Genomic DNA, 25309 nt, shown 5'->3' on the forward strand with positions numbered 1-25309 from the left:
TGTTCTTTTAGCAGATGTATTCGGCGGCTGGGTCTGCCCTCGCTCAGCAGGCCCAGTAATACGAACTTTTAGGGGAATAAATTTCTGAAAAGCATCCGTCTGTTTTTTCTCCTCCTGGAATTTCTCAGCGACAGAATGAAGAGCGTCACCGAAGAGACCCACAGGCGAGACGGGAGCATTAAGAAGAAGATTCTTATCTTTTTCTTTCATAGATGTTTGACATAACCATAAATGCCTCTCCGTGGCCACCAGAGCTGCCATAGACCTGCCGACAGATTTGGCGGTCTCCCTAGTGGCCCGAAGAGCAAGATCAGCAGTCTGCCTTAATTCATTAACAGTATTAGCAGAAATTTCCCCCCCTTCACAAGCATCTTTGAGCAGGTCGGCCTGATAAGCCTGCATAATGGCCATAGTGTGTAAACATGCAGCCGCCTGCCCCGCCGCCGAATAAGCTTTCCCTACCAACACAGATGTACTTTTCAGTGGTTTAGAGGGAAGGGCCGGTGTTTTAAGTGAAGACGCCGAAGCCGGAGAGAGATAGCAAGCCAGCGTCTCCTCCGCCTTCGGCATTGACACATACCCTGAAGCTTTCGCTCCAAATATGTTAGAATAAGCATTCGATTTATTCGTGTGAATTCTGCTTGAAACTGGACTGACCCATGATTTAGACACCTCAGTGTGCAAATCAGGGAAAAACGGCAAACACCGGCGAGAAAGCTGTGGACGTGGAGGCAGAAATCTATCGTATAATTTGCTTTTTTTATCACTAGACTCCTGCCTATCAGCTGGCCATTCAATACTGAGTCTTTCCACAGCACGAGACAAAACATCCATCAGCTCATCATCTGCATTTATGTGTGACGAGTCTCCTGATGTGAAACTTTCGACATCCAGCTCCTCAGAACTGGATAATCTAAGTTCCACATCATCATCCCGTGCCTCGACCCGGGCAGAAGTAGCGGCCTCAGCACGCGCTTCCAGAGCCGGGTATGAAGCACTGGATCCCGCCGGAGAATGCTGAGATAGGGCGGGGCCCGTCTCAACATCGCCGGTGAGATCCATCTGCGAACCCCAGGACATGCGTCTCCGATCAGCCTCAGCTGAAGCGGGACCCGAGCCCTGGGGAGCTCGCAGCCACCCACCCTCCTCGAAGAGCGAGCGCCGCGAGCGCAGAGTTCTGGATGGGAAGCGCTCACAATGCTCACAGTCAGCTCCCTCGAGAGCTGACTGGGCATGCTGCACCCCGAGACAGGCAACGCATAGCTGGTGTGAATCCCCACCCGTGATGTAACGAGTACAGGGGGGAACACACTTTCTATACTGCTGCTTTTCGCTCGTCATATTGACACTCGTTAGTTTTTTTATATATAGAGATATATAGTGAAAAACTCCTGCCTACAACAGTCAAACACAATTTTTCACACACACAGATTTCAAACACACTCGATAGCTGCTGAAGAACAAAAAGCTAGCGGCTTGTGGATTCGGGGTTATTTATAGCTTCCTGGTCGGTGACGTCACTCGCTATGACGCTCCATCTTTTCATTGACGGATTTCATTCATACTTCAGACGCGTCACGCTGAGGGGCGTTCCCACTGCGAGTCTCGCAGCGAGAGTTCCTGAAGGGGAACTGGAGTGCCTGTGCGATTTCAGCATTTTCATTTACATGCCTCTCGAGATGACGTGCAAGTTTTGTTTGAGGTTTTCCACATACAAAACAATAATTGACTTGGCTTTTAAGGATTTTTCCTGATTTGGTTGGGGATTTACTTTGGCCAAGAATATCCACAGTACCCTTTTCATTACTCGCATCTTTTGTTATCTGCAGGTATGACTCTGAGCTTTCTGGTTCTGGTTCGGGGTCACTTTGGAGATCACCAGTAGTTTCTAGATCCATCAGGATATTCTTACAGATATCTTCTGAGTTGTCCTGTATATCTATGGTCTGTTCTTGTTCAGCAAAAGTAATGCCTAAATCAGGCATATTAGTGGTATGGGACTTTTTCGATGGTTCAGGCAACTCAACACTCAACTCTGTCCCTGAGCTTTCTGAATCTGATACAGAGTCTGGGATGTACTCGTCATCAGATGAGACATCATCCTGCAAAGTACATTTAATTAATTAATTAATTAATTAATTAAATACAGCATACTTTAAATAACAGAAATTCACTTGGGAAGGATGGATGTCAAAAACAAACTGATAAGAGCCATCATATTGATATTATGCATTTTATACTTCAATGTACACTTACATCTGATATATCCCAGTCTTCTGAGGATTTCTGGAGGCAGATTTTATGCCACACACCACAGCATTCTTCACAGACAAAATTAGGCAAACCACAGCGTTAGACAACAATTGACTGTTTCCAATATTCACCAATTACATACTCATTTTCTTATTAAATGCAAATATCTTCACACTTATGAAACATACAAAATCAAGAAATGATAATAAAATTAACTGTTCAGTAAAAATGCACAGTTTGAGTGATGGCTAAAACTTTCCATTTACCGGTAGAAAAAAAGTACACAGGTTTCAACCATTAAGGTAGAATTCACTGGAGTGGCAGAGCATTTACATTACCCATTCAAAGTCAAAGTTAAAAAGTATGTAGTGATCCCACACATTACACATTAAATTCACTAACACCACTAAATATGCATAAAGTGAACTGAAAACTAAGCATAAAGTGAGTTCAGAATGAAAAGCAGAATTTTTTGGGATTTCCAGACAGATAAAAACAAAATTAATGAATGAGGCTTATATATAGATCTGAGATTATGATTATAAAACTGTTATTGTAAAAACAGACACATTAGTAGCCTGACCTGACCAAACACTGATTATTTTTTAATGTGCAAGGTGTGAGGCCATATAGGTTGTGTTTCAGAATGCATCCTTGGCCCAAAGACTTTTGGCAGAATGGTCTAATGTGGAACAGAAATGCTGAAATGTTTAACCTACATTAATTAAGGTTTGTGAGAGATAAAGGAAAGTAATTGGAAAGGTATGGAGACACCTACAAGCATTTGAATTGCCAATTGCTTGGTGGATCCATTGAATGAAGTCTGGATTTATTAGGTCTAAAGTTTTTAGTTCATCATGACCTTTATATACAGTAATTTTATCATCTCAATTAGCCAAACTAAATTTGAAGTCCACTCAAAAAGCCCACTCGATCTATTCTCAACTCAGATGCGTAAAGATAGGCCCAGTGACTTACTGGAAGGCATGAAGTTAGACAAAGTTAGAAAAAACACACACTTGGAAATGCTTATTGGACAGACACTTTGAGTACATAGACATTCTAATAAATCTGCAAGTTTGAAAGTTACTGCTCGAAGGGTTTAACATCATCTTCGAAGTTGGTGAGCATATGCGTAATTACAGAATGACTTCAGCAATGACCTGAGCGCACCACGGACTTGAGGGCATTTTGTTTGTGCTGATATTCACTTAGACATAATGAAACATTTGTGCATTATGCTTTTCAGCCAAGCTAATCTTTAAAAATGCTGACGAAGTAGCACAAACATTGCCCTATGTTCACGTAGAGCATCAAACCAAGAACTGCAGTTTTTGCATTGCTAACGTCGCAAATATGGACTTGTTGAAATTAGTCTATACAACAATTCAAACAGTGGTGTTTCACTTATTGTGTGATTTGGTTAACCCCCTGGGGTCGGCAATCACGCCGGCGTGATCTGCTCGCTTTTTTTCTTATCAGTGCAAAAGAGATTCAAAATACTTTGTTGGTTTTGATCTTACATTTAAGTGTTTTACATCATTCGATCCAGTTAAGTTTCTATTTTTTTTGTGTATACTCACAATAAAAACAAAGTGTTGTGTCTTTCGCCAAATAAAGAAAAATAAACATGATGCGAGTTCTGCCTTCTCTCTGTCAGGGAAGTCCATTCTGAAACGCGTCCGAAAATGAACTGTAACTCAGCGAATACTTGTCACTCAGGAACGAGACATTTGTCTTTATGAAGCTAGAATTCTCTTCTTTTAAATTAAGTCATTTATATTAAAAAACACATATTCTTAGTTTATGTAATCCGTTTGAAACCAAGGAGAGGCGCAGTTTTTCGTTCTCTCTTCATTATTTTTAATGAGCTGATGCCGCCACGCCCCCCGGCGCTATTCACATGCTAATAGTTGAGGTGATCTATATTCACATGCTAATAGTTGAGGTGATCTATATTCACATGCTAATAGTTGAGGTGATCTATATTCACATGCTAATAGTTGAGGTGATCTATACGCCTCGCACACGCCCTCCGATCAATGCCATGAAACACGCAGTTTCTCGTCAGATTCACGGATAGTTCATCGCGTTTTGAGGATGGCACGCTTCTCCGGTAAAGTCGTCCTCCAGATGATTATGGACAGCGAGGAAGAATTCACCTTTTCCTCAGAGAAACGGTTGCATCTCAGACGGAGAACGGCTGCATTTTCAAGAGCGAATTGATCCCACAGAAGATACAAGTTCGAGTAAGTTGTTTAGTGTTTATATAATTATTTTTCTGATTATATAGAACTCATGTGAATTTTCAGACTATATTTTGCTTAGTTTTGGTTAGCTTTTGACATCTTACAGGAAAGATTGCCTTACAATATCCCTAACATTCGTATATGGTCGTGTTTCAATGTGATATTAACGTTACTCTCTAAACATATTTGTATTATATTTCAATCCGTTTTGATTAGCTTATGACACTGATTGTCATGCTAAAAATACTGACTTTTGCGAATATCTGCTTAGGTGTAAATATGATTTCGTGCAAATATATTTCAGCCTCCGGTAAAATGTGATACTGTCTAAATACTAGACATTATATTTATATATATAAATTTTCGGTTTTGGTTAGCCTATGACACACGCTAAAATATTGCTACAGATGATTGTGAATGCAGGTGTAAATGTTTGAAATGCTGTAAGTGCGTGCGCAGATAATGGCCATCAACAGCTCGCAGTGATGCATATGGCCCATAAATAGATATTTCTCCGTCCTATGGCCCATTAACAGATATATAGACTACATGCATTGTGCGTCCATACCCATTAATCGCCCATCTTTGGATAATGTATGCTAACACAGTTGTTTTTATTTTTTTAGGAATGTGTTTGCATCACACTCTCCTTCTCCAGCAGAGGCGCACGCAGGTGTCGTTCAGTTCTCAATCGAGAATGATGGTAAGTGCACAGACGTAATATTTTACTGATGAAATGTAATTGTGTTTACAATATACATAATATACTCGTCATAATATACAAGTAGGGCCTACCTATTCTTGTGTGAAATTACAAAATCGGTTGTCTTTTTCTTAATCCATGGACATAGTGATTGATAGCGATAATAATACAGTTTCTTTGATTGTGTTATCAACAGATGTGACAATGAACATGTCCAAGCACCGGTCCCGAAGAGAGCCATGGCAAACAAGCAACAGGTCCAAGTCCACCCTGTCATGGAAAACCGAGACTGATGTTGACATGGTTGCACAGACTGCGTGATTCCTGCCCGGGAAACTGGACCGCAAGTGACCTCTGTTTACTCACATTCGCCCATGAGTCTGTTTGTAACAGTATACACTACCTTTCTTTCTTTTTTTTAAAGGATGTTAAGTTATATTGTTAGGAAAGATTTCTATTTTGAATAAATGCTTTTCTTTTTAATCAGTGAATCCTGAAAAAAAATATCACAGGTTATAAAAAAATATTAAGCACCACAACGGTTTCCAACATTGATAATACCTGATTATCAGATCATGATATTAGAATGATTTCTGAAGGATCATGTGACACGGAAGATTGGAGTAAGGATGCTGAAAATTCAGCTTTGATCAAAGAAATAAATTATATTTTAAAGTATTAATAAAATAGAAAATCATTATTTTAAATTGTAATAATATTTCACAATATTACTGTTGTTTCTGTATTTTTGATCAAATAAATGCAGCCATCTTCCAAAAATATTAAAAATATTAAAAATGGTAATGTGTCCAAACGTTTGACTGGTACTATATGTTTATATATGTACGGTAGCACTGTGGTCTTGTGAGGCACAACATTTAGTTCCTCCACATAGAGGAATTACAATAAAAACAGATTAAAAAACAAAACCTTTGAATGTCCTCTCATTCTCAGATTCTCCTCTCTGCCTCACAGCACCGTGATGGGGGCATTAGCCATTGGGGGGAGTGTCTATTGTCTCCCCTCATTCATATTCATGGCCATCAACACCCCTACGCATAAAGCAGTACTGGCACAAAAACTGACTTGCAAAGTTTAAATCATTATATTGTTGTTTTGTCAAAGAGTGATCAGAATGATTTTCACATCATTTTGTAGTAAACATTCTAGCCTACAAGAATGGTAACTCAAAAGTCTTGTGCCAAACTATTCAGTATGAGTTATATGAGCTCATTGCAGTGACACATTTTTTCCCAAAACTTACTAACCACGCATAATATTTTTTTTCTATAAAATGCAAACATGTAACTTCCATTTTGCTCACATATTATTGTAGCAGAGTTTGTGCTGAATACAGCAGAATTATGAGTTGGCCAAAGGTATGTTGTAAGTAGCTGAAATAAGCACAAATGTCAGGGCATGTCAAAACCTCTCAAGGGCCCCAAAAACCCCTCAGACCCCAGGGGGTTAACATTGCAAAGAACTCATCTATAAGTTGTAATTTTATTTCGGAGTCACGGAAATGAATGAAGTCCATGAAAGACGCATTTAGCCGAGCTGCAGTGAACCGGATGAAAGAGCTAAACATTTGCAAGGTTGTAGCCTAACTTAGGCCGAAGTCTAATCAACAAAGAGCAATAGGATAATATAGATAGCCTAATAATATAAATGATAATAGCAAACAAATTAAGGACTTGTTCAACATCCAAAGGCGAAAGTCTCCAGGGATAGGGAAACCCTGCGCGACAGATTTGTGTCCGACTCGCCGACCCCTCAATAAAAAAACTCCTTCACTTCACATAAATTTTTACTATTTTGATTCCAAAACGGTAAATTTTGCCAAAAGGCGACTAGTCTGCAGGCATACTCTCTGTTCTCTGCCATGTGCTACAGCTTGCAAACTCACTTGCCTGGTATGTCATAGTATCTGCCACTCCAGTGTTTTCTACCGCAATGGTTTGAACTGATAAAACATTCAATCAACATGTTTTTATGCTTTATAGGTGCGAGTCTGGAACTGACCCATGGCATGAAATTAAACTACTTAAAGTATACTGAGAAATGCATTAATTAAGAGAAAATTAATAACACACTTACGTTTGCATCTTACACCGTGCCATCTGATAGATGTCAAAGGAGAATGGCATATCCAGCATTTGTCAATTCTCACCAATTCAAAAACCAGCTTGTGGATCTTACACTGTGAAAATAAATTAAAACATGAAATAAATATAAAACCTTTACACACAAATTATAAAACACAAATGAATAAAAAAAAAAAACTGAAAAAAAAGCTGTTTAACTTTCACACAACCTTTTCTACAAATCCACCAGGAGAGATGAAAAGGGGGGAAAGAAGTTACTTTTGAGATATAATAGCGAAGCATATCTATTAAATTCCTGTGACTTGTGTTTAGCTTGGCTAACTGTTGGGGCGTCACTCATCACACACACAAAAGAGAAATATATGCTTCTACTTGGAACTCTTGTGATGATGGCAAAGAAGACAATTCCTATTGATAATGACGTAAACCTTTGTCACGGGGTGACAAATAATCCCCGGAACTAATCCCATCAGAGAAGTGTTCCCGCCGGGACACTTTTAGTGTAACACTGTCCCCGGGCTTGTGTGTGTGTCTGTCGTCATGACAACTAAATGGCAGATTGGCAACAGGTGCGGGGACTTCACTTTGAGTGCCTTATTGAGGTGGCGCCAGTGTTTGGAGAGGATAAAACACAAGAGAAAGAGAAGGCTGTGTGTTCTCCCTCTGCGTTGTGTGGTTGTTTCTTTGTCTTCCCCCGGCGATCTGGTGTGGTTCTCTCCCGTTGGGAAATGTTTGTGGAGTGTTGCAGCTGAAGGACCATCGTGAAAGAAGAGGAGTGCTGCTTGTGGGATCCGAGGGCAGTTTTGAAGAGTGGAATTCGTCGTCTGGACTGGGAAAGAGTGAGATGAGCGATTGACAAATTGAATCTCATAACCGCATGTTTTCTACACTAAATTGGATACTGGTTTGAAGTGCTTGGATCACGTTGTATACATCGCACTGAGTGAAATATACTGATTCCTTGTCGATCTCTAGCCTCCCCCTCGGCCATTGAAACCAGCGAAGTGAAGCCGCTTGTAGTGGTGAGGAAATTATTCACCGCATCTGTCCCAACTCTGACTATCATCGGCTCTTCAGATCGAGACCTCTGGGTGAGTGTTGGCCTTACTTTGCACTTGAAGAGTGGATTTGTAGTGCTGAAATTGACGTTTCCCATCACGTTGCATGTTTGGAATTGGACTGTCGTGTGTGTGTGGAAGATTTACCTTTTATCGCCGTGCACTCCCCATGTGTTATGCTGGTCTACCGTCCATCATAAGAGTCTAGCAAGATCGATTGCAGTCACCTGTTGGATGTCAGAAGGAAAAGCCCCCGTGTGCACACTACACGTGAGAACTGTTTACCTCTGCTTGAAGTTTATGCTGTCTGTCCCAGTGAGAGCCCTGCTCAGCTTATGACTTTGTCTCCTGCCACCCCTGTGAGAGCTGTTCACCTCTATTCGAAGTGTTGATTCCGTCTGTTCCAGTGAACGTCGCTCAGCTTGTGACTCTGTCCCCTGCAACACACGTGAGAACTGTTTACCTCTGCTTGAAGTTTGTGTGCTGTCTGCTCCAGTGAAAGCCCTGCTCAGCTTATGACTCTGTCTCCTACCACCAATGTGAGAGCTGTTCACCTCTATTTGAAGTGTTGATTCCGTCTGTTCCAGCGAACGTCGCTCAGCTTGTGACTTTGTCCCCTGCAACACACGTGAGAACTGTTTACCTCTGCTTGAAGTTTGTGTGCTGTCTGCCCCAGTGAAAGCCCTGCTCAGCTTATGACTCTGTCTCCTACCACCAACGTGAGAGCTGTTCACCTCTATTTGAAGCGTTGACTCCGTCTGTTCCAGTGAACGCCCGCTCAGCTTGTGACTTTGTCCCCTGCAACACACGTGAGAACTGTTTACCTCTGCTTGAAGTTTGAATGCTGTCTGTCCCAGTGAAAGCCCTGTTCAGCTATTGACTCTGTCTCCTGCCACCCATGTGAGAGCTATTCACCTCTATTTGAAGTGTTGATTCTGTCTGTGCCAGCCAAAGCCCCGCTCCGCTTGCGACTTGAGTCTGCTGTAGCCCTGAAACCCACCTGTATGGTGCGAAGTGCCCACCCTTTACAACTCCTGTGAGCCCTGATCCACCTACTCCCCTGCGATACTCACCTGTGATACTCACCTGTTCAGTGAGTTGGCACCAGAGCCAGAATGAAGTAAGCCTGACTCATTTACTTACCTGCGATACCCACCTGTTTAGTACCTACCACTGGGAGTTGGCACCAGTGCCAGAAGGAAGTAAGCCTGACCCCCCACTCACCTGTGATACCCACCTGTTCAGTATCTACCACTGTGAGTTGGCACCAGCGCCAGAAGGAAGTAAGCTTGACTCAATTACTCACCTGCGATACCCACCTGTTCAGTACCTACCACTGCGAGTTGGCACCAGCGCCAGAAGGAAGTGAGCCTGACCCCCCACTTGCCTTGGATTCCTGGGAAGAGGAAGGAAGAGGAATTTTAGATTAGGATTTTCAAATTGTTTTTATATTTAATAAAGCCTGTCATTCTTTTTATTCCTGTCTCCTGCCTCCTCCTTTGACACGCTCCTCAGGGTGATCCTGGTCTAGGGGTGGGTGCAGTCTGGCTTGGCCCACCTCGACCTGTGACATATTTTGGCGTAGTCGGCAGGATTCACCTTGAGTTGAGCGATCAGAGGTTGAGATGGCGGAGGAGGAAGAGCCTGGGGATCGGCAACCTGTCATGCCGATTTTCATGGGTGCCCCATGGGCCTCGAGGTACGGAGGCCCGGGGTCCGAAGTAAGTCTGTCCCTGTGGAAGACCCAGGTGGAATACCTGGCGGGGCTTCAAGGTCTGAGTGCTCTGCAGAAGGTCCAGTTCGTTTTGAACTCTCTGGAGGGGGAGGCGAGAAGAGAAGTTCAGGCAGCACCAGAAGCCAACCGTGCGACGGTCCAGGCTATCTTTGAGTTTCTTACGGGGCAGTATGGAGATACCACTCCGGTAGCTGCTCTGAGGACGAAGTTTTTCAATTCTCGCCAGGGTCCCCGACAATCCGTTCGGGCATTCGCCTTGCAACTGCGGGAGCAGTTTTCCAGGCTCACGGGAAGGCCGGACCATGGCTTGGGGGAAGGAGAGGTGTTGTTGCGAGATCAATTCCTGTTGGGGCTGCGAGAGGGTCCCGTACGACAGAGCCTGCGGGTGCAGCTTCGGAGAGGGCCAGACATGACTTTCGAAGAGCTGAGGCAAGAAGCCCTGGCTCTTGAGCGCGACCAGGCGGAGCATGTGGAAACCCCCAGCTGTTTGGCTACCAATGTCGTCAAATCCCCCTAGGCCATTGCGGCACCCGACTGGAAGCAGGCCCTCCGGGAAGAACTGAGGCGAGATGTTCAGGAACAAATGTCCGAGTTGTCCAAGTCTGTCATGGAAGAGCTTCGTCGGAAGCGCCTGCAGCCACCTTTTCACTCTCGGGAACGGGCTTACTCCGACGGGAATCGCCCTTCCGAACGCCGTCCTCCCCGGCCAGTGGGCTCCCGATTCCAGTGGGACGAACATGGGCGGCCCATTTGTAATGGCTGTGGAGAGTCGGGGCATTACTTTCGCCAATGCTCTGCCCGACGGGCATCACAAGGGGGTTTTTAGAGTCTCCGGCCACTGTGGGTCAAGTGGTCGGGACCCCCGTATTAGACCCCTCTTCTTCCACATCCCCTCAGGGTCGCTTGATAGGCCGCTGCCCAGTGGTGGTGGCCCAAGTTAATGGTCAGGAGATACATTGTCTCTTGGATACAGGCTCCCAAGTGACCTTATTCTCTGAGAGTTTGGCCCATGAGCTGTTTGGCACCAACGGTAGATCGCCTGTGGATGCTCCCTGGTTGACGCTGCGTGGGGCAAATGGACTGGACATACCATACGTAGGATACCTTGTGACCGATTTGGAGATCCATGGAGTTGTAGTGCCTCAGAAGGGGGTGGTAGTTGTCCGAGACCCGTGTCTAGGGTCCCATCGTGCCCTGATTGGGATGAATGTCATCTCGGATTGCTGGGAGGAGCTATTCCGAGGTAGACCGGCGCGAACAGCTGTAACCCCGGCCGGACAGGAGTGGGACCGTATCAGGGCCGATTGCCGCCGGATATGTCTGGCTGAAAAACAGCATGACCGGGAGAGCACGGGAAGAGTGGCCTGCCGCTACGCCCTGTCTATCCCAGCTCGAAGTGAGGCTGTAGTCTGGGCCAGGCTGCCCCCTCGACGTTACCATCCGCAAGAGTGGGTGATGGTGGAGCCCCACAAAGAGGGTCCCAAGGTGGAGATAGCTCGAGGACTGGCAACTGTTCAGGGAGGCCGAGTCTCAGTAAGGGTGAGGAACACGAACCCCTTCCTTGTCCACCTGTATCATCACCAATGTTTGGCCCGGGTGACCTCAGTAAGACCGCAGCAGGTTCGTGAGCAGGGCGAAGTCAACTTTAAGCGGGTGAGTCCTACAGTGGTCGAAGTGGCTTTAGCGCGGGCCGGTCCAGGAGTGGAGGAGATAGAAGGAGGATTGCCTGCTCACTTGAAGGGAGAGTCTTTACGGGGTGACGGGCTGGAGGAAGAACAAGTGGGACAACTGCAAGAATTCTTGAGGGGATGGCAACACCTGTTCTCTACTCACGAAGAGGACTATGGCCGCACGGATGTGGTAAAACACCAGATTCCCACTGGGGACGCTGCACCGAGCCGAGAGCGCTACCGACCTGTACCCCCTGACCTTGTACACGGAGGTCCGTACCCTGTTGCGAGGAATGCTTGACAGAGGGATTATCCGTGAGAGCAGCAGCCCTTGGGCCGCACCAATAGTGTTGGTCCGTAAGAAGACGGGTTCCTGGAGGTTTTGTGTAGATTACCGCCGGTTGAACCAGGTAACCAAGAAGGATGCTTTCCCGTTGCCGCGGGTTGAAGACTCGCTTACGAGCCTCACTCAAGCTGCCTGGTACTCCACCCTCGATTTGGCCAGCGGTTATTGGCAGGTACAAATGGACGAGCGTGACCGGGAGAAGACGGCCTTTACCACCCCTTTCGGTCTCTATGAGTGGGACCGTATGCCGTTCGGCCTCTGCAACGCTCCAGCCACATTCCAGCGGCTGATGCAGCGTTGTTTGGGCAGCCAAGTGATGGATACCACCCTCGTCTATCTGGATGACATCATCACTTACTCTCCCGATTTCAAGTCCCATCTGGAACATCTTGGGCAAGTCTTCAGCTCCCTAGAGCGCTATGGGCTGAAGTTACAGCCGGACAAGTGTCAGCTCTTCCGAAAGGAGGTTAAGTTTCTGGGGCACGTGGTCAGTGCGGCGGGGATCTCCGTCGACCCAGAAAAAGTGAGGGCGGTGCAAGAGTGGACAGCTCCCCAGACAGTGCGCCAAGTTCGGTCATTCCTGGGCTTCGTGGGCTACTATAGGGGATTCATTAAGGGCTTCTCCAAAATTGCCAAACCCATTAACCAGCTGTTGGGAGGCACGGGTCGAGCACGGGGTCGAGGGTCCCCTTCCATTCAATGGGACCCCGCCTGCGAAGCCGCTTTCCAGCAGCTCAAGCAGGAACTCTTGCAGGCCCCGATACTGGCCTATGCCGACTTTACCCAACCATTCATCCTGTACACCGATGCTAGTCAACTGGGGTTGGGAGCCGTGTTGGCGCAGAAACAACAAGGAGAGGAGAAAGTCATCGCCTATGCAAGCCGGAGCTTACACCCCGCAGAGAAGAATGACTCGAACTACAGCTCCTTTAAACTCGAGCTACTGGCCATGAAGTGGGCGCTGGGTGAAAAATTTAAAGATTACTTGTGGGGAGCCAAGGTACGAGTTGTCACGGACAATAACCCGCTGGTGCATCTACAAACGGCCAAACTAGGGGCAGTGGAGCAACGCTGGGTGGCGCAACTGGCCAACTTTGACTATCAGATCCAGTACCGGCCAGGGAGAGAGCACACCAACGCTGACGTGCTATCCAGGTTACCGGGTGAAGGATCGGCAGGCCATACACCGGCCTCAGGACTGGGGTCCGACGAGGGATTAATGGTGGGAGTTGTAGAGGCCCCAGGGCAGACGCCTGAGGACCCCCCTCCGTGTTGGGGGTGGGACCCACAACGATGGAGACTGTGGCAGGGCGAAGATGGAGATGTGTTGCGGGTACGGACATGGTTGGAACAGAAGACCTGGCCCGAGGGGGCGGAACGTCAAACTCAGACCCGAAGTGTGCGAGGCCTGCTGGGACAGAGGGAAAGGCTTTACTTGAGGGATGGGGTGCTCTGTAGGACGCTCCAGGACCCCGGCCAAGGAGAGGAGGTTTGGCAGATCGTGGTCCCTGCAGGTCGTTGGCAGGCGTTACTGGAGGCGTACCATGCTAGGATGGGACATCAAGGGCAGGAGAGGACATTGGCGTTGTTGAGACGACATTTCTACTGGCCTGGGATGGAGGGTACCACCAGGACTTACCTTCAGAGATGCCCACGTTGCACCTTGTTCAAGTCCAGGAGGGAGAAACGGGCACCGCTGGTCCCGATTCAGGCCAGGGCACCTCTGCATATGGTGGCAATGGACTTCCTCACCCTGGGACGGCCGGTGGACCAGATCCAGAATATTCTCGTTGTCACCGATCTGTTCACCAAACATGCTTGGGCCATCCCCACTATGGACCAAACTGCCCTGACCACTGCTAACGCCCTCTGGAAGTACGTGATCCAGCCATTCGGATGCCCTGAAATCCTCCATTCGGACCAAGGGGCCAACTTCGAGTCAAAGGTGATTCATGAATTATGCCAACTGTACGGATGTAAGAAGACCCATACGACCCCTTATCATCCTCAAGGGAACGGGGGGTGTGAACGATTCAATCAAACCTTGCTGGGCTTGTTGGGAACCTTGGAGGAAGAGCAGCAGGGCCACTGGGCTGATCGGCTCCCAGCCGTGATGCAGGCCTACAACAATAGCATACACAGTACCACCGGTTATGCCCCTACCTACCTGATGTTCGGCCGACATGTGAGGCTCCCAATGGATATGCTTATGGGAACCACTGGGGGAGAAGAGGGAAGTAGTCTGTCCGACTGGGTAGCGAACCATCACCGACGCCTCCAGTCCGCATACGAACAGGTCGCTGGCCGGATTAATCAGGCGGCGGTAAAGAACAAGAGATTGTATGATAGGACGGCCCGAGAAGCCCCGCTACTGCCCGGGGAGAGGGTGCTGCTACGGGATAATCGTCGACAAGGGAAGGGAAAATTGAGCAACCGATGGGAGGCCCAGCCATATGTCGTTCAGCGACAACCCCATCCGGACCAACCTGTATATGCCCTACGGCCCGAAGGGAAGACGGGCCCCGAACGGGTGTTACACCGTAACCTGATCCGCCCTTGCCCGAATTACCCAAAGCCAGTGGTAGAGGACCCACCGGCCGAGACGCCTTGGATGCCCCCGCTGGTAGGATGGGCAGTGATCCCGAGGGGCCTAGGCCTAGGACCACGACCTGAAGCACCCATCTCCCCACCACGACGTTCTCAGCGAGAGAATCGGGGTCAGCCTCCAGCCAGGTACGGAGACTGGGTGACTGGAGACCGTTCTCGGGACTAGAACGGTTTGGCAGGGGGGTATGTCACGGGGTGACAAATAATCCCCGGAACTAATCCCATCAGAGAAGTGTTCCCGCCGGGACACTTTTAGTGTAACACTGTCCCCGGGCTTGTGTGTGTGTCTGTCGTCATGACAACTAAATGGCAGATTGGCAACAGGTGCGGGGACTTCACTTTGAGTGCCTGATTGAGGTGGCGCCAGTGTTTGGAGAGGATAAAACACAAGAGAAAGAGAAGGCTGTGTGTTCTCCCTCTGCGTTGTGTGGTTGTTTCTTTGTCTTCCCCCGGCGATCTGGTGTGGTTCTCTCCCGTTGGGAAATGTTTGTGGAGTGTTGCAGCTGAAGGACCATCGTGAAAGAAGAGGAGTGCTGCTTGTGGGATCCGAGGGCAGTTTTGAAGAGTGGAATTCGTCGTCTGGACTGGGAAAGAGTGAGATGAGCGATTGACAAATTGAATCTCATAACCGCATGTTTTCTACACTAAATTGGATACTGGTTTGAAGTGCTTGGATCACGTTGTATACATCGCACTGAGTGAAATATACTGATTCCTTGTCGATCTCTAGCCTCCCCCTCGGCCATTGAAACCAGCGAAGTGAAGCCGCTTGTAGTGGTGAGGAAATTATTCACCGCATCTGTCCCAACTCTGACTATCATCGGCTCTTCAGATCGAGACCTCTGGGTGAGTGTTGGCCTTACTTTGCACTTGAAGAGTGGATTTGTAGTGCTGAAATTGACGTTTCCCATCACGTTGCATGTTTGGAATTGGACTGTCGTGTGTGTGTGGAAGATTTACCTTTTATCGCCGTGCACTCCCCATGTGTTATGCTGGTCTACCGTCCATCATAAGAGTCTAGCAAGATCGATTGCAGTCACCTGTTGGATGTCAGAAGGAAAAGCCCCCGTGTGCACACTACACGTGAGAACTGTTTACCTCTGCTTGAAGTTTATGCTGTCTGTCCCAGTGAGAGCCCTGCTCAGCTTATGACTTTGTCTCCTGCCACCCCTGTGAGAGCTGTTCACCTCTATTCGAAGTGTTGATTCCGTCTGTTCCAGTGAACGTCGCTCAGCTTGTGACTCTGTCCCCTGCAACACATGTGAGAACTGTTTACCTCTGCTTGAAGTTTATGCTGTCTGTCCCAGTGAGAGCCCTGCTCAGCTTATGACTTTGTCTCCTGCCACCCCTGTGAGAGCTGTTCACGTCTATTCGAAGTGTTGATTCCGTCTGTTCCAGTGAACGTCGCTCAGCTTGTGACTTTGTCCCCTGCAACACACGTGAGAACTGTTTACCTCTGCTTGAAGTTTGTGTGCTGTCTGCTCCAGTGAAAGCCCTGCTCAGCTTATGACTCTGTCTCCTACCACCAATGTGAGAGCTGTTCACCTCTATTTGAAGTGTTGATTCCGTCTGTTCCAGCGAACGTCGCTCAGCTTGTGACTTTGTCCCCTGCAACACACGTGAGAACTGTTTACCTCTGCTTGAAGTTTGTGTGCTGTCTGCCCCAGTGAAAGCCCTGCTCAGCTTATGACTCTGTCTCCTACCACCAACGTGAGAGCTGTTCACCTCTATTTGAAGCGTTGACTCCGTCTGTTCCAGTGAACGCCCGCTCAGCTTGTGACTTTGTCCCCTGCAACACACGTGAGAACTGTTTACCTCTGCTTGAAGTTTGAATGCTGTCTGTCCCAGTGAAAGCCCTGTTCAGCTATTGACTCTGTCTCCTGCCACCCATGTGAGAGCTATTCACCTCTATTTGAAGTGTTGATTCTGTCTGTGCCAGCCAAAGCCCCGCTCCGCTTGCGACTTGAGTCTGCTGTAGCCCTGAAACCCACCTGTATGGTGCGAAGTGCCCACCCTTTACAACTCCTGTGAGCCCTGATCCACCTACTCCCCTGCGATACTCACCTGTGATGCTCACCTGTTCAGTGAGTTGGCACCAGAGCCAGAATGAAGTAAGCCTGACTCATTTACTTACCTGCGATACCCACCTGTTTAGTACCTACCACTGGGAGTTGGCACCAGTGCCAGAAGGAAGTAAGCCTGACCCCCCACTCACCTGTGATACCCACCTGTTCAGTATCTACCACTGTGAGTTGGCACCAGCGCCAGAAGGAAGTAAGCTTGACTCAATTACTCACCTGCGATACCCACCTGTTCAGTACCTACCACTGCGAGTTGGCACCAGCGCCAGAAGGAAGTGAGCCTGACCCCCCACTTGCCTTGGATTCCTGGGAAGAGGAAGGAAGAGGAATTTTAGATTAGGATTTTCAAATTGTTTTTATATTTAATAAAGCCTGTCATTCTTTTTATTCCTGTCTCCTGCCTCCTCCTTTGACACGCTCCTCAGGGTGATCCTGGTCTAGGGGTGGGTGCAGTCTGGCTTGGCCCACCTCGACCTGTGACACCTTCATCTGGCATTTAAAACACAACACATCTAGTTTCTGAACCTGTGTCCAAAGTCAAATTTAGATTTATCCTGACATTTCTAAAAAGAAAAAGGTTGATTAACCCAGGACTATCTATTTAAGTAAAGCAAGAAAAGTAATAACAATTCTAAGAAACTAAAGTAATTTTGTGAAAAAAAGGGTAAAAATCTGTGCACGTGTTTGTAACACAGACAAACTCAAGGTATGCAAGGACACTGTCCTTTGGACTCTTAATGACATCCATGCTCAAACTCTAAGACTGCCACTATTGAACTGCCAGTGTGTGGCACACTCAGAAAAACACCAGTGTTGGGGGGACACCGAGGTTAGTAAAGACCATCCATACTGAATAGAGGACGTTTCCGCTGTGCAAGATGTTTACTAAAACACTGAAAATTGTGTTCCATGGAACATCACAGTACTTCTGACCATTGGTCAATTTCAGAACACAGATGAATTCAAACTCACCTCACAAGCAGAGTCGTTTGGCGCGGCTCTGGATGACTGACAGCCTGATCTCGATTCGGTCTCTGTACAAGGGAACACAGGGAGATTCAGTGCTTGGCTTTCCTCAAATCATAAAACTACATGTAGGCATAACATACTCAACTCACATGCCTGACAGACAAAATTCTACTCAAAATATACATCAAGACAAGAAAATAAATCATCTAAAAATGGCCTGATATTGCCACATGTTTTTCATGTCACAAACCCTTAGCAGACATGACATGCATTGCCAAAAGTTACCAATATTTACTCAAAACTATAACTGACCACTGGCAAGGTCTGTTGAGAACATAGGGGGTGACACCTCCTGGTGCTGGACTCCAACTTCACTTATCCCCTCTTTCGTAGAAGTGTCCAATTGACCTCTGACACAGTGCACCTAAAAAAAGAACCCCACTCAAACCTTTAGGTTTATGACACTCAAAATGATGTAGACAGGGGAACAAAATGTTTAAAGATGACTATCTGTACCGACAAAGATTTTCAGACTGTATCTGCAGTATAATTGTAATTCATTGATAAATATGTTGCTTACGTAACTACCTCATTTCTAAAAATTCATACATCCCGAAATAAACAGCTGAATTCAAACTAACCTCATGCTCTGCTGTTGTGGGACTGGATGACTGACACTCTGCTCTCAATGCGGTGTCTGTTGAAGAAAACACAGGACATGAAGGCACAGTACTTTGCAAGACCCAAGTACTTACCAGGCATTGCTCATTCAAGCAGGGACTCACCTCTGAATAAGTCTGCAGAGAAAACATTGGGTTCCAAGTCATGGCCGTGGTCACCAAGCTCTGCAACGGAGTGTTGGCCAGAAGGGAAGCTTGCACCACTGCGCTGTCTAAACAAGTTAAACAGAAAAATGCACATGTGAACTTGGACATCACTACACAATTGTGTTATTGTACAGTTGAACTGACTAAGGCAGAGTAACAATTTAAAATGGTCTGACCCTTGAATATGATTGGCTGGATCACATTTGATCCTTTTGTAAAATTCCCGTAATGTCACATCTCTGGCTGCATTTTGTTCTATGTTAGTACACCTTAGAAAGGTTACGCTGTCTGCATTTGTGAATTACTTGCCAACAATTCAGCTACAGGAAATTACTTTTGCGGAAGAATTGTTATTTACGAATAATTCACTAAATTTTGCCGTGCCCTCATTCAATAAAACTATGCCAGGTGTACGTGGTGATGCTTTGCGTTGTGAACTACTACTTTCCTTAGCCATTTTAAAACAAAGGGACTTATTGCTTTAACAGACAGACGTATTCAACCTAACCTCACAAGCAGAACTGCCTGAAGTCATATTGCAGGACTGGACTTCTGGTCTCTCACTGGTCTCTGTAGAATACAGGAGAGAATATGAGGAAGGCCAGGGTGGTGTTGTGCATCCCTCTAGAAGCAACCACACTATCACTGGTTCACATCCTTCATAGACACAATACGTTTATATGCCCACCATCACTAATGTAAACCATCTCAGTAAACATGGCCACATGTGGCATAAAAGTTTCTCACTCATCTACAGCACACCATTGACAATTAGATAAAACATCAAGTCAAACACTCACTGACCTTTAATAAAGACTGTGGATGACATGGTTTGGTCTTTAATAGACTCTTGGGCAGCAGTGCTTGTAACAGTAGGGGGAATCTACAAAACATTCAGGACAAAACATACAGATAAGCTTGCTGGCATCACCTGGGAGAGTCATGCAAGTTCAAGATTAACCTCACAAGATTAACTGAAAACCGGATTGAATACCACCAAGCAGTGACTTCTTTTTTTTTGGTTATAATTGTTGGCACTAACAAGCGATAGGTATTGTGTAATCTCTGTGGCATCATGAAGCTGACACAGCTTAACACACAGTAGCTTTTAAGACAGAGATGATTTCATTTTTATCAAGATGTCAAAATATAGGCTTTAAACCTTGACACCAATTCATTGAAAAAAAAAAATCAAAATGACCAACCTCTTTACGCCAGGGCCACTCTTTCCCCCCATAGTCATACGTGATTTCAGTTCCTGCCGTAATTTCCTTCAGTGCAAAAAGGCAGAGATGTGGCTTCCCATCTGCTTCGATCAGCTTCATTTTGCAATTTGGTGCCTTGTGTTCATCGTTCACGAGTCGGCCAAATGACGAATCTTCAAGTGCTCCATCAATACTGCAAATTTACAGACATCATGCACTAAACAGACGTTTATAGTGACACACTTTTGAATTGTACTTTAATTTGTAAGCAACTACACTAATGCCAACATCCAATACAAGTATAGGCCTAGTTGTTCGATGCACAGTTGATAAGTTAAAGTACAACATGAGATCTTTACTTCAGAAATCCTACACTTCTCACTTTAGAAATCTAAACATATTAGTCATTCTGAACTTACCACCATGTCTTCCGCTTCCATATGAAATCAAACATGAAGATCGAACATGCATTGTGGTACAGTGTACGTCTATGTTCAGCTTCAGCTGCATCAATGAGCTCCCCTCTATACTCCACCACAAAGTCTCCTTGGTTGAAGACCGCTAAAGTGAAGATACCACGACCTGCAGACACAACCTTATTAGAGACACAGGGGTAGCAGACTATACATTGGATACAACTCAGCACTGCAAATAATCACATCAAATTGAATTATTCCTATAAATTGCTACAATGCCACATTTAGAAAATAGCAACATACAGGCCCACCACTATTAACTCAAATATTATTACAATACTATTAACAACTTTAATTTATATTGATGTTTGTACAATTAATAGCCATAGACTAAAAACCACTGGTCATAATATCAACTCAAGAACCATAGCCGTGTAACCCCTCAGTCGAGCCCACAGTGTGTCAAAGCCACTCACCTTTCACTGGATTAATGTATCTTATCTCTAACATTGAACTCTTGTCTCTTCCTGCAAGGATGTGATCAGTGGCATCCTGAAGGGGAGTAGTTCTACGGGGCATGACAGAATTTGCTAAGGAAATTAAAAACAAAAATGTAAACAACAACACAAATTCACTACTTTTCATCTCATTAATACCATTGAGTTCTATGCTTTCATAACATTCAAATAAGATTTCCTGTCAGTATATCAATATATTTGAAGTTCTGTGAGGGGACATACACAGACAAACAGAACATTAGCCCCCAGTTTCACAGACAAGGCTTAACCTAGTCCCAGACTAAAATGCATGTCTGAGCTGTTTTAACTGAAAGCAACTTGCACTGACAGATCTTAAAATATGTCAGTGTCATTGTTTTGTCACAAGATGCACACCAGTAATGCATTTTTCTAAGGCACGTTTATAAAAGCTACTTAAATGTCCTAATTGAACTAAGGCCTAACATGGCTTAATCTAAACCCTGTCTGTGAAACCGGGCTTTAGATCTCTTAGAAATGTAATGTGTTTCACCAATAACACTATAAGAGTGCAAAACAATATCATGCAATTTAAAAAGGTAAAATTGTACAATATTATGTAAGCAAATATGTGCAGTGTATACTGAAGAATGTGTCATGTCATCCTGTCAGTCCTATTACTGTGACGTCAATCCTGTTAGTGTCATTCATTTCATAAAAAATATATTTGTAATGGCCTTCCAAGTTTTCCATTGTAACCCTATCTATATTGTATTTTGGACAAAGCCCTTCTTTTAATATCTCTCTTGTAAAAATATATATATTTTCTTCATTGACGTGATCATCCTCCAAAATGTGTATGTTCTTGGTCATCTGAATGAAACATATAAGATTGAAAAAAAAAAATCTAATTTGAAACAATCTCAGTGAAAAGAGGGACTAAAATACTGCTAATATGTGAAAACTATAACATAGTTCTAATTAAAACTATTGTATATAAAATGCATGTAAAAAATATCAAAACATAAGGTCGATTGTCATAAGATAAAATAAATACATAGGCTAGCCTGCGATGGCACAATACAATTAATTGTGCTTTTAAGCTGTCTTTATATCATGGATATTTAAAACAAATCGATTAAACTTGTATTATTTTTTAATTTGTCAAAGTTGACAAAGGCCGTGATTGCGTGGTATTGGGTCACGGTCATTACCCGTAACTGTTAAGTTTAACTTTTTATTGTCGTTATTTGTATGTTGCTTTAGTCAAAAGCGTCTGCTAAATACCATAACAATAACCATAACCATAACCATACTTGTCATTGGAACCTATTAAAACGTTTTTTTTATTGATTTCTTACCTGCTCTCCACAACGTGCATATCCAGATCTCCCGGGAAAATGAATCAGCTGATGACAGACGTAGCTCTCTCCTATCCAGCCAATCAAAATGAGTTGTGCAAACTGAGCATGCGCAGTGTTGAATTCGTGTCTAATTTCGCGCGTTGTGTATAATCTCCCGCGTTTGTGTATAATTTCCCGCGCCTGTGTGTCGCAACATGCAGGGACCACGACAACCGATAGGGGGCAGTGGCGGACACACAAATATACAAAATATGTCAGGTTTTTGGTACACAAAGACTTTTGAGAAAACCACTTTTTGGGTAATAAAACATGATGAGAAAAAGGTTTTATAAGGTTTATTTTTATGAGGACAGCCAACTGTCCTCCTATACCGGAGGGTCCTTATAGCTCTTTGAAATGTCTTGAAATCTGTCCTTCTATGCCCCAAAACAAACACACACACTCACACGCACGCACGCACGCACGCACACACTCACACACTCACACACACACACACACACACACACACACACACACACACACACACACACACACACACACACACACACACACACACACTCACACACACGCACACACACACACACACTACAGCTGCAGCACTAGACTCATGTGAATCCTGCCTGACACACACACTCAGATACGGCTCATCTTCAGGAGAGGAACATCAGCACTCAGAGCTCTTGTGGAACGAGACCTCATGAGGAGCTCCATCATGTGTTACTCTGCAGACGTACAGCTCTCCCTCTTCCCAGCGTGCTTTGCTGAGGGTCAGGACGCTACTGCGGCTGTAGCGGCCGTCCTGCTGGCTCTCTGCGCTGGTCAGAACCCCCTCGGTGACCTCTGACCCGTCCAGTGTCCAGCTCACCAGCGCCCCCTGTGGAGAGTAAGAGCTGAGCAGGCAGAGCAGTGCGGCTGAGTCTCCAGAGATCTGCAGCAGAGACACTGAGGGCTTCACTGTGGGACCAGCTGCAGGAGACAAACACAACACATTCACAAACACACACACACAACACACTGCACTGCACATTCACAGCATTTCAACAGGACTGAAGCAGCAGACATGAGGAATGCAGGAGAAACCACAGCATCTGATCCTTCATGTCCTTCAGCATCACTACAGCTCATATATATATATATACAATATACACACTACACAATCACTGTATACATTTAAATCTCATGAATCAAACTAAACATTGTAATAAACATAATCAATTCTAACAGTTTTTATATCCCAAAACAAAGTAAACTTGGATATTAGAAGTTTTAAAGTTTTACTTGGATATTTAACTTTAAAAAAAAAACTCAATTTAAAACAGAATTAAACACTGAATAAACATTTCTAAACATACCTATATTGTGTATAATTGTGTTTGTATTATAAAGCACTGAATTATAAGCACAACATGAGCAAAAGAGATTCAGGATCATTGACTGAACTACAGAAAGTCGCAACATTTACATTCTGATGTCAAATCTCTTTTTACATGTATGATTTCTACAATAAAAGATGAACTAAATATGAACTCAGTGTAGAAATAAATGAAGGAAAAACAAACCTGTAATAAACTGATTAAACTCATAGTGAGACACAGTGTGGAAATATGGTTAGAATATTATTTTTTGTTTAATATTATCTATTCATTGTTGCACCTTCCAAACATTATAATTCACTAAAACTCATGATAAACTACTTTAAGATGTAACGAGGAATTTACTAATGTTATAATGCATTTTAACTTTGGTTACAATTATTTATGAAAAGATATAGGAGTTTATTATCTACATTATTGATAACTTTATAATGCATTAAACTGGTGGAACTGGAAAAATTAGAATATGGTGCAAAAGTTCATTTATTTCAGTAATTCAACTTAACAGGTGAAACTAATATATTATATAGACTCATTACATGCAGAGTGAGATATTTCAAGCCTTTATTTGTTGTTATTATTATGGCTTACAGCTTATGACATATCCATTCATATCCATTCATATCAATTCATATCAATTCTAATTGTCTGAGATTTTGAATTTGGGGTTTTCATAAACTGTAAGCCATAATCATCAAAATAACAACAAATAAAGGCTTGAAATATCTCACTTTGCATGTAATGAGTCTATTTAAAAAATTTCACCTTTTAATACTTAATTACTGAAATAAATGAACTTTTGCACCATATTCTAATTTTTCCAGTTTCACTGTATATAAATACTTCAAGTAAAGTTTGCAACAATATCTAATAATCATTATAATTAATAAATGTTGTTCTTGTTTGTGCTGTAAAATCTAAATTGTATATATTTTGTAAATAGTAAATTAAATAGACTTACCGATCACCAGTTTAGTTCCTCCACCGAATGTCCACCACAGTGACACAATCTAATGAAACGCTCGTACAAAAACCTCTATTCCACTCGAGTGAACACACACTCCAGCAGAGAGAGAGAAACAACACTTCAACACACTGATATTAGAAGATCCTCAGCTCTTCTCAACACTCACTCATTCAGATTCCACTAAATGCTTTCTGATATAACACTGTTTAAAGAAATATATGTGATGAGCTGTGACCTCTGAGGTGACCTTTGACCTCTTTGATCATGGATGATGTTGTGGAGTTTCTCATAATGATGCTTCTGTTCTTCATATGCAGATCAATCATCATGATTCACAGAAAAACCTGCAGCTTCAAATAAATGAATCAATAATTATGAACATTTCAGATGCTCGTGTTTAATATAGTCTCATATGAACTGATTATGAGTCGTGATGAACTTCATGCATGTGGAAAATGTGGGAAAAATACACATCATGACAATATTTCCCAGATAGCAACATGTCAACATTGATAATGGACTTTTTTTCTGGTTTACTGTAAATTTAGTACAATTGATTTATTATCTCTTGATTGTTCATTGTTAACATGCTTTTAATGAATCGCCTGTAATATCCAACGAAGCCCAGGAAGGATCTAACCTGGTGCACCGTCTTAGGGGCAGTCAACCCCTGTACAGCTGCCACCTTCTCCGGGTCGACAGCGATCCCCTCGGCACTCACAATGTGACCCAAGAATTTTACCTCTTTCCGGAAAAGCTGACATTTATCCGGCTGGAGCTTCAACCCGTACCTCTCCAGGGAGAGAAAGACCTGTTCCAGGTGTTGGAGATGGGACCCGAAATCCGGAGAATAGACGATCACATCGTTGAGATAGACGAGAGTGATCTCCATTAGTTGGCCACCC

The 25309-nt window shown here is 44.4% G+C and overlaps 2 protein-coding genes and 1 long non-coding RNA gene across 3 annotated transcripts; all 3 read right to left on the minus strand.

Moving 5' to 3' along the window:
• Positions 1 to 1559: 1559 nt before the first annotated feature.
• LOC306993718 (uncharacterized protein) lies at positions 1560 to 18897 on the minus strand (the record flags this gene model as incomplete). Its single annotated transcript, XM_079603714.1, has 8 exons — positions 1560 to 2102; positions 2257 to 2321; positions 7303 to 7405; positions 17780 to 17841; positions 18089 to 18200; positions 18418 to 18473; positions 18562 to 18668; positions 18887 to 18897. The coding sequence occupies 8 exons, from the start codon at positions 18895 to 18897 to the stop codon at positions 1560 to 1562; spliced, it is 1059 nt and encodes a 352-aa protein (XP_079459840.1).
• A 101-nt stretch (positions 18898 to 18998) lies between these two features.
• Positions 18999 to 20325, minus strand: LOC306993556 (N-lysine methyltransferase KMT5A-like). Its single transcript, XM_079603421.1, has 4 exons — positions 20228 to 20325; positions 19809 to 20001; positions 19408 to 19486; positions 18999 to 19173 (listed from the first exon to the last, which is right to left on the minus strand). The coding sequence occupies exons 1-4, from the start codon at positions 20260 to 20262 to the stop codon at positions 19085 to 19087; spliced, it is 396 nt and encodes a 131-aa protein (XP_079459547.1). The 5' UTR covers positions 20263 to 20325; the 3' UTR covers positions 18999 to 19084.
• A 6-nt stretch (positions 20326 to 20331) lies between these two features.
• LOC306993562 lies at positions 20332 to 22367 on the minus strand. The gene is made up of 3 exons (XR_013796475.1): positions 22062 to 22367; positions 20701 to 20814; positions 20332 to 20390 (listed from the first exon to the last, which is right to left on the minus strand). It is a non-coding gene; the product is annotated as an uncharacterized lncRNA (long non-coding RNA).
• Between the last annotated feature and the right edge of the window lie 2942 nt (positions 22368 to 25309).

Source organism: Phoxinus phoxinus, assembly GCF_949152265.1.
Source record: "Phoxinus phoxinus genome assembly, chromosome: 25".
Taxonomy (NCBI): domain Eukaryota; kingdom Metazoa; phylum Chordata; class Actinopteri; order Cypriniformes; family Leuciscidae; genus Phoxinus; species Phoxinus phoxinus.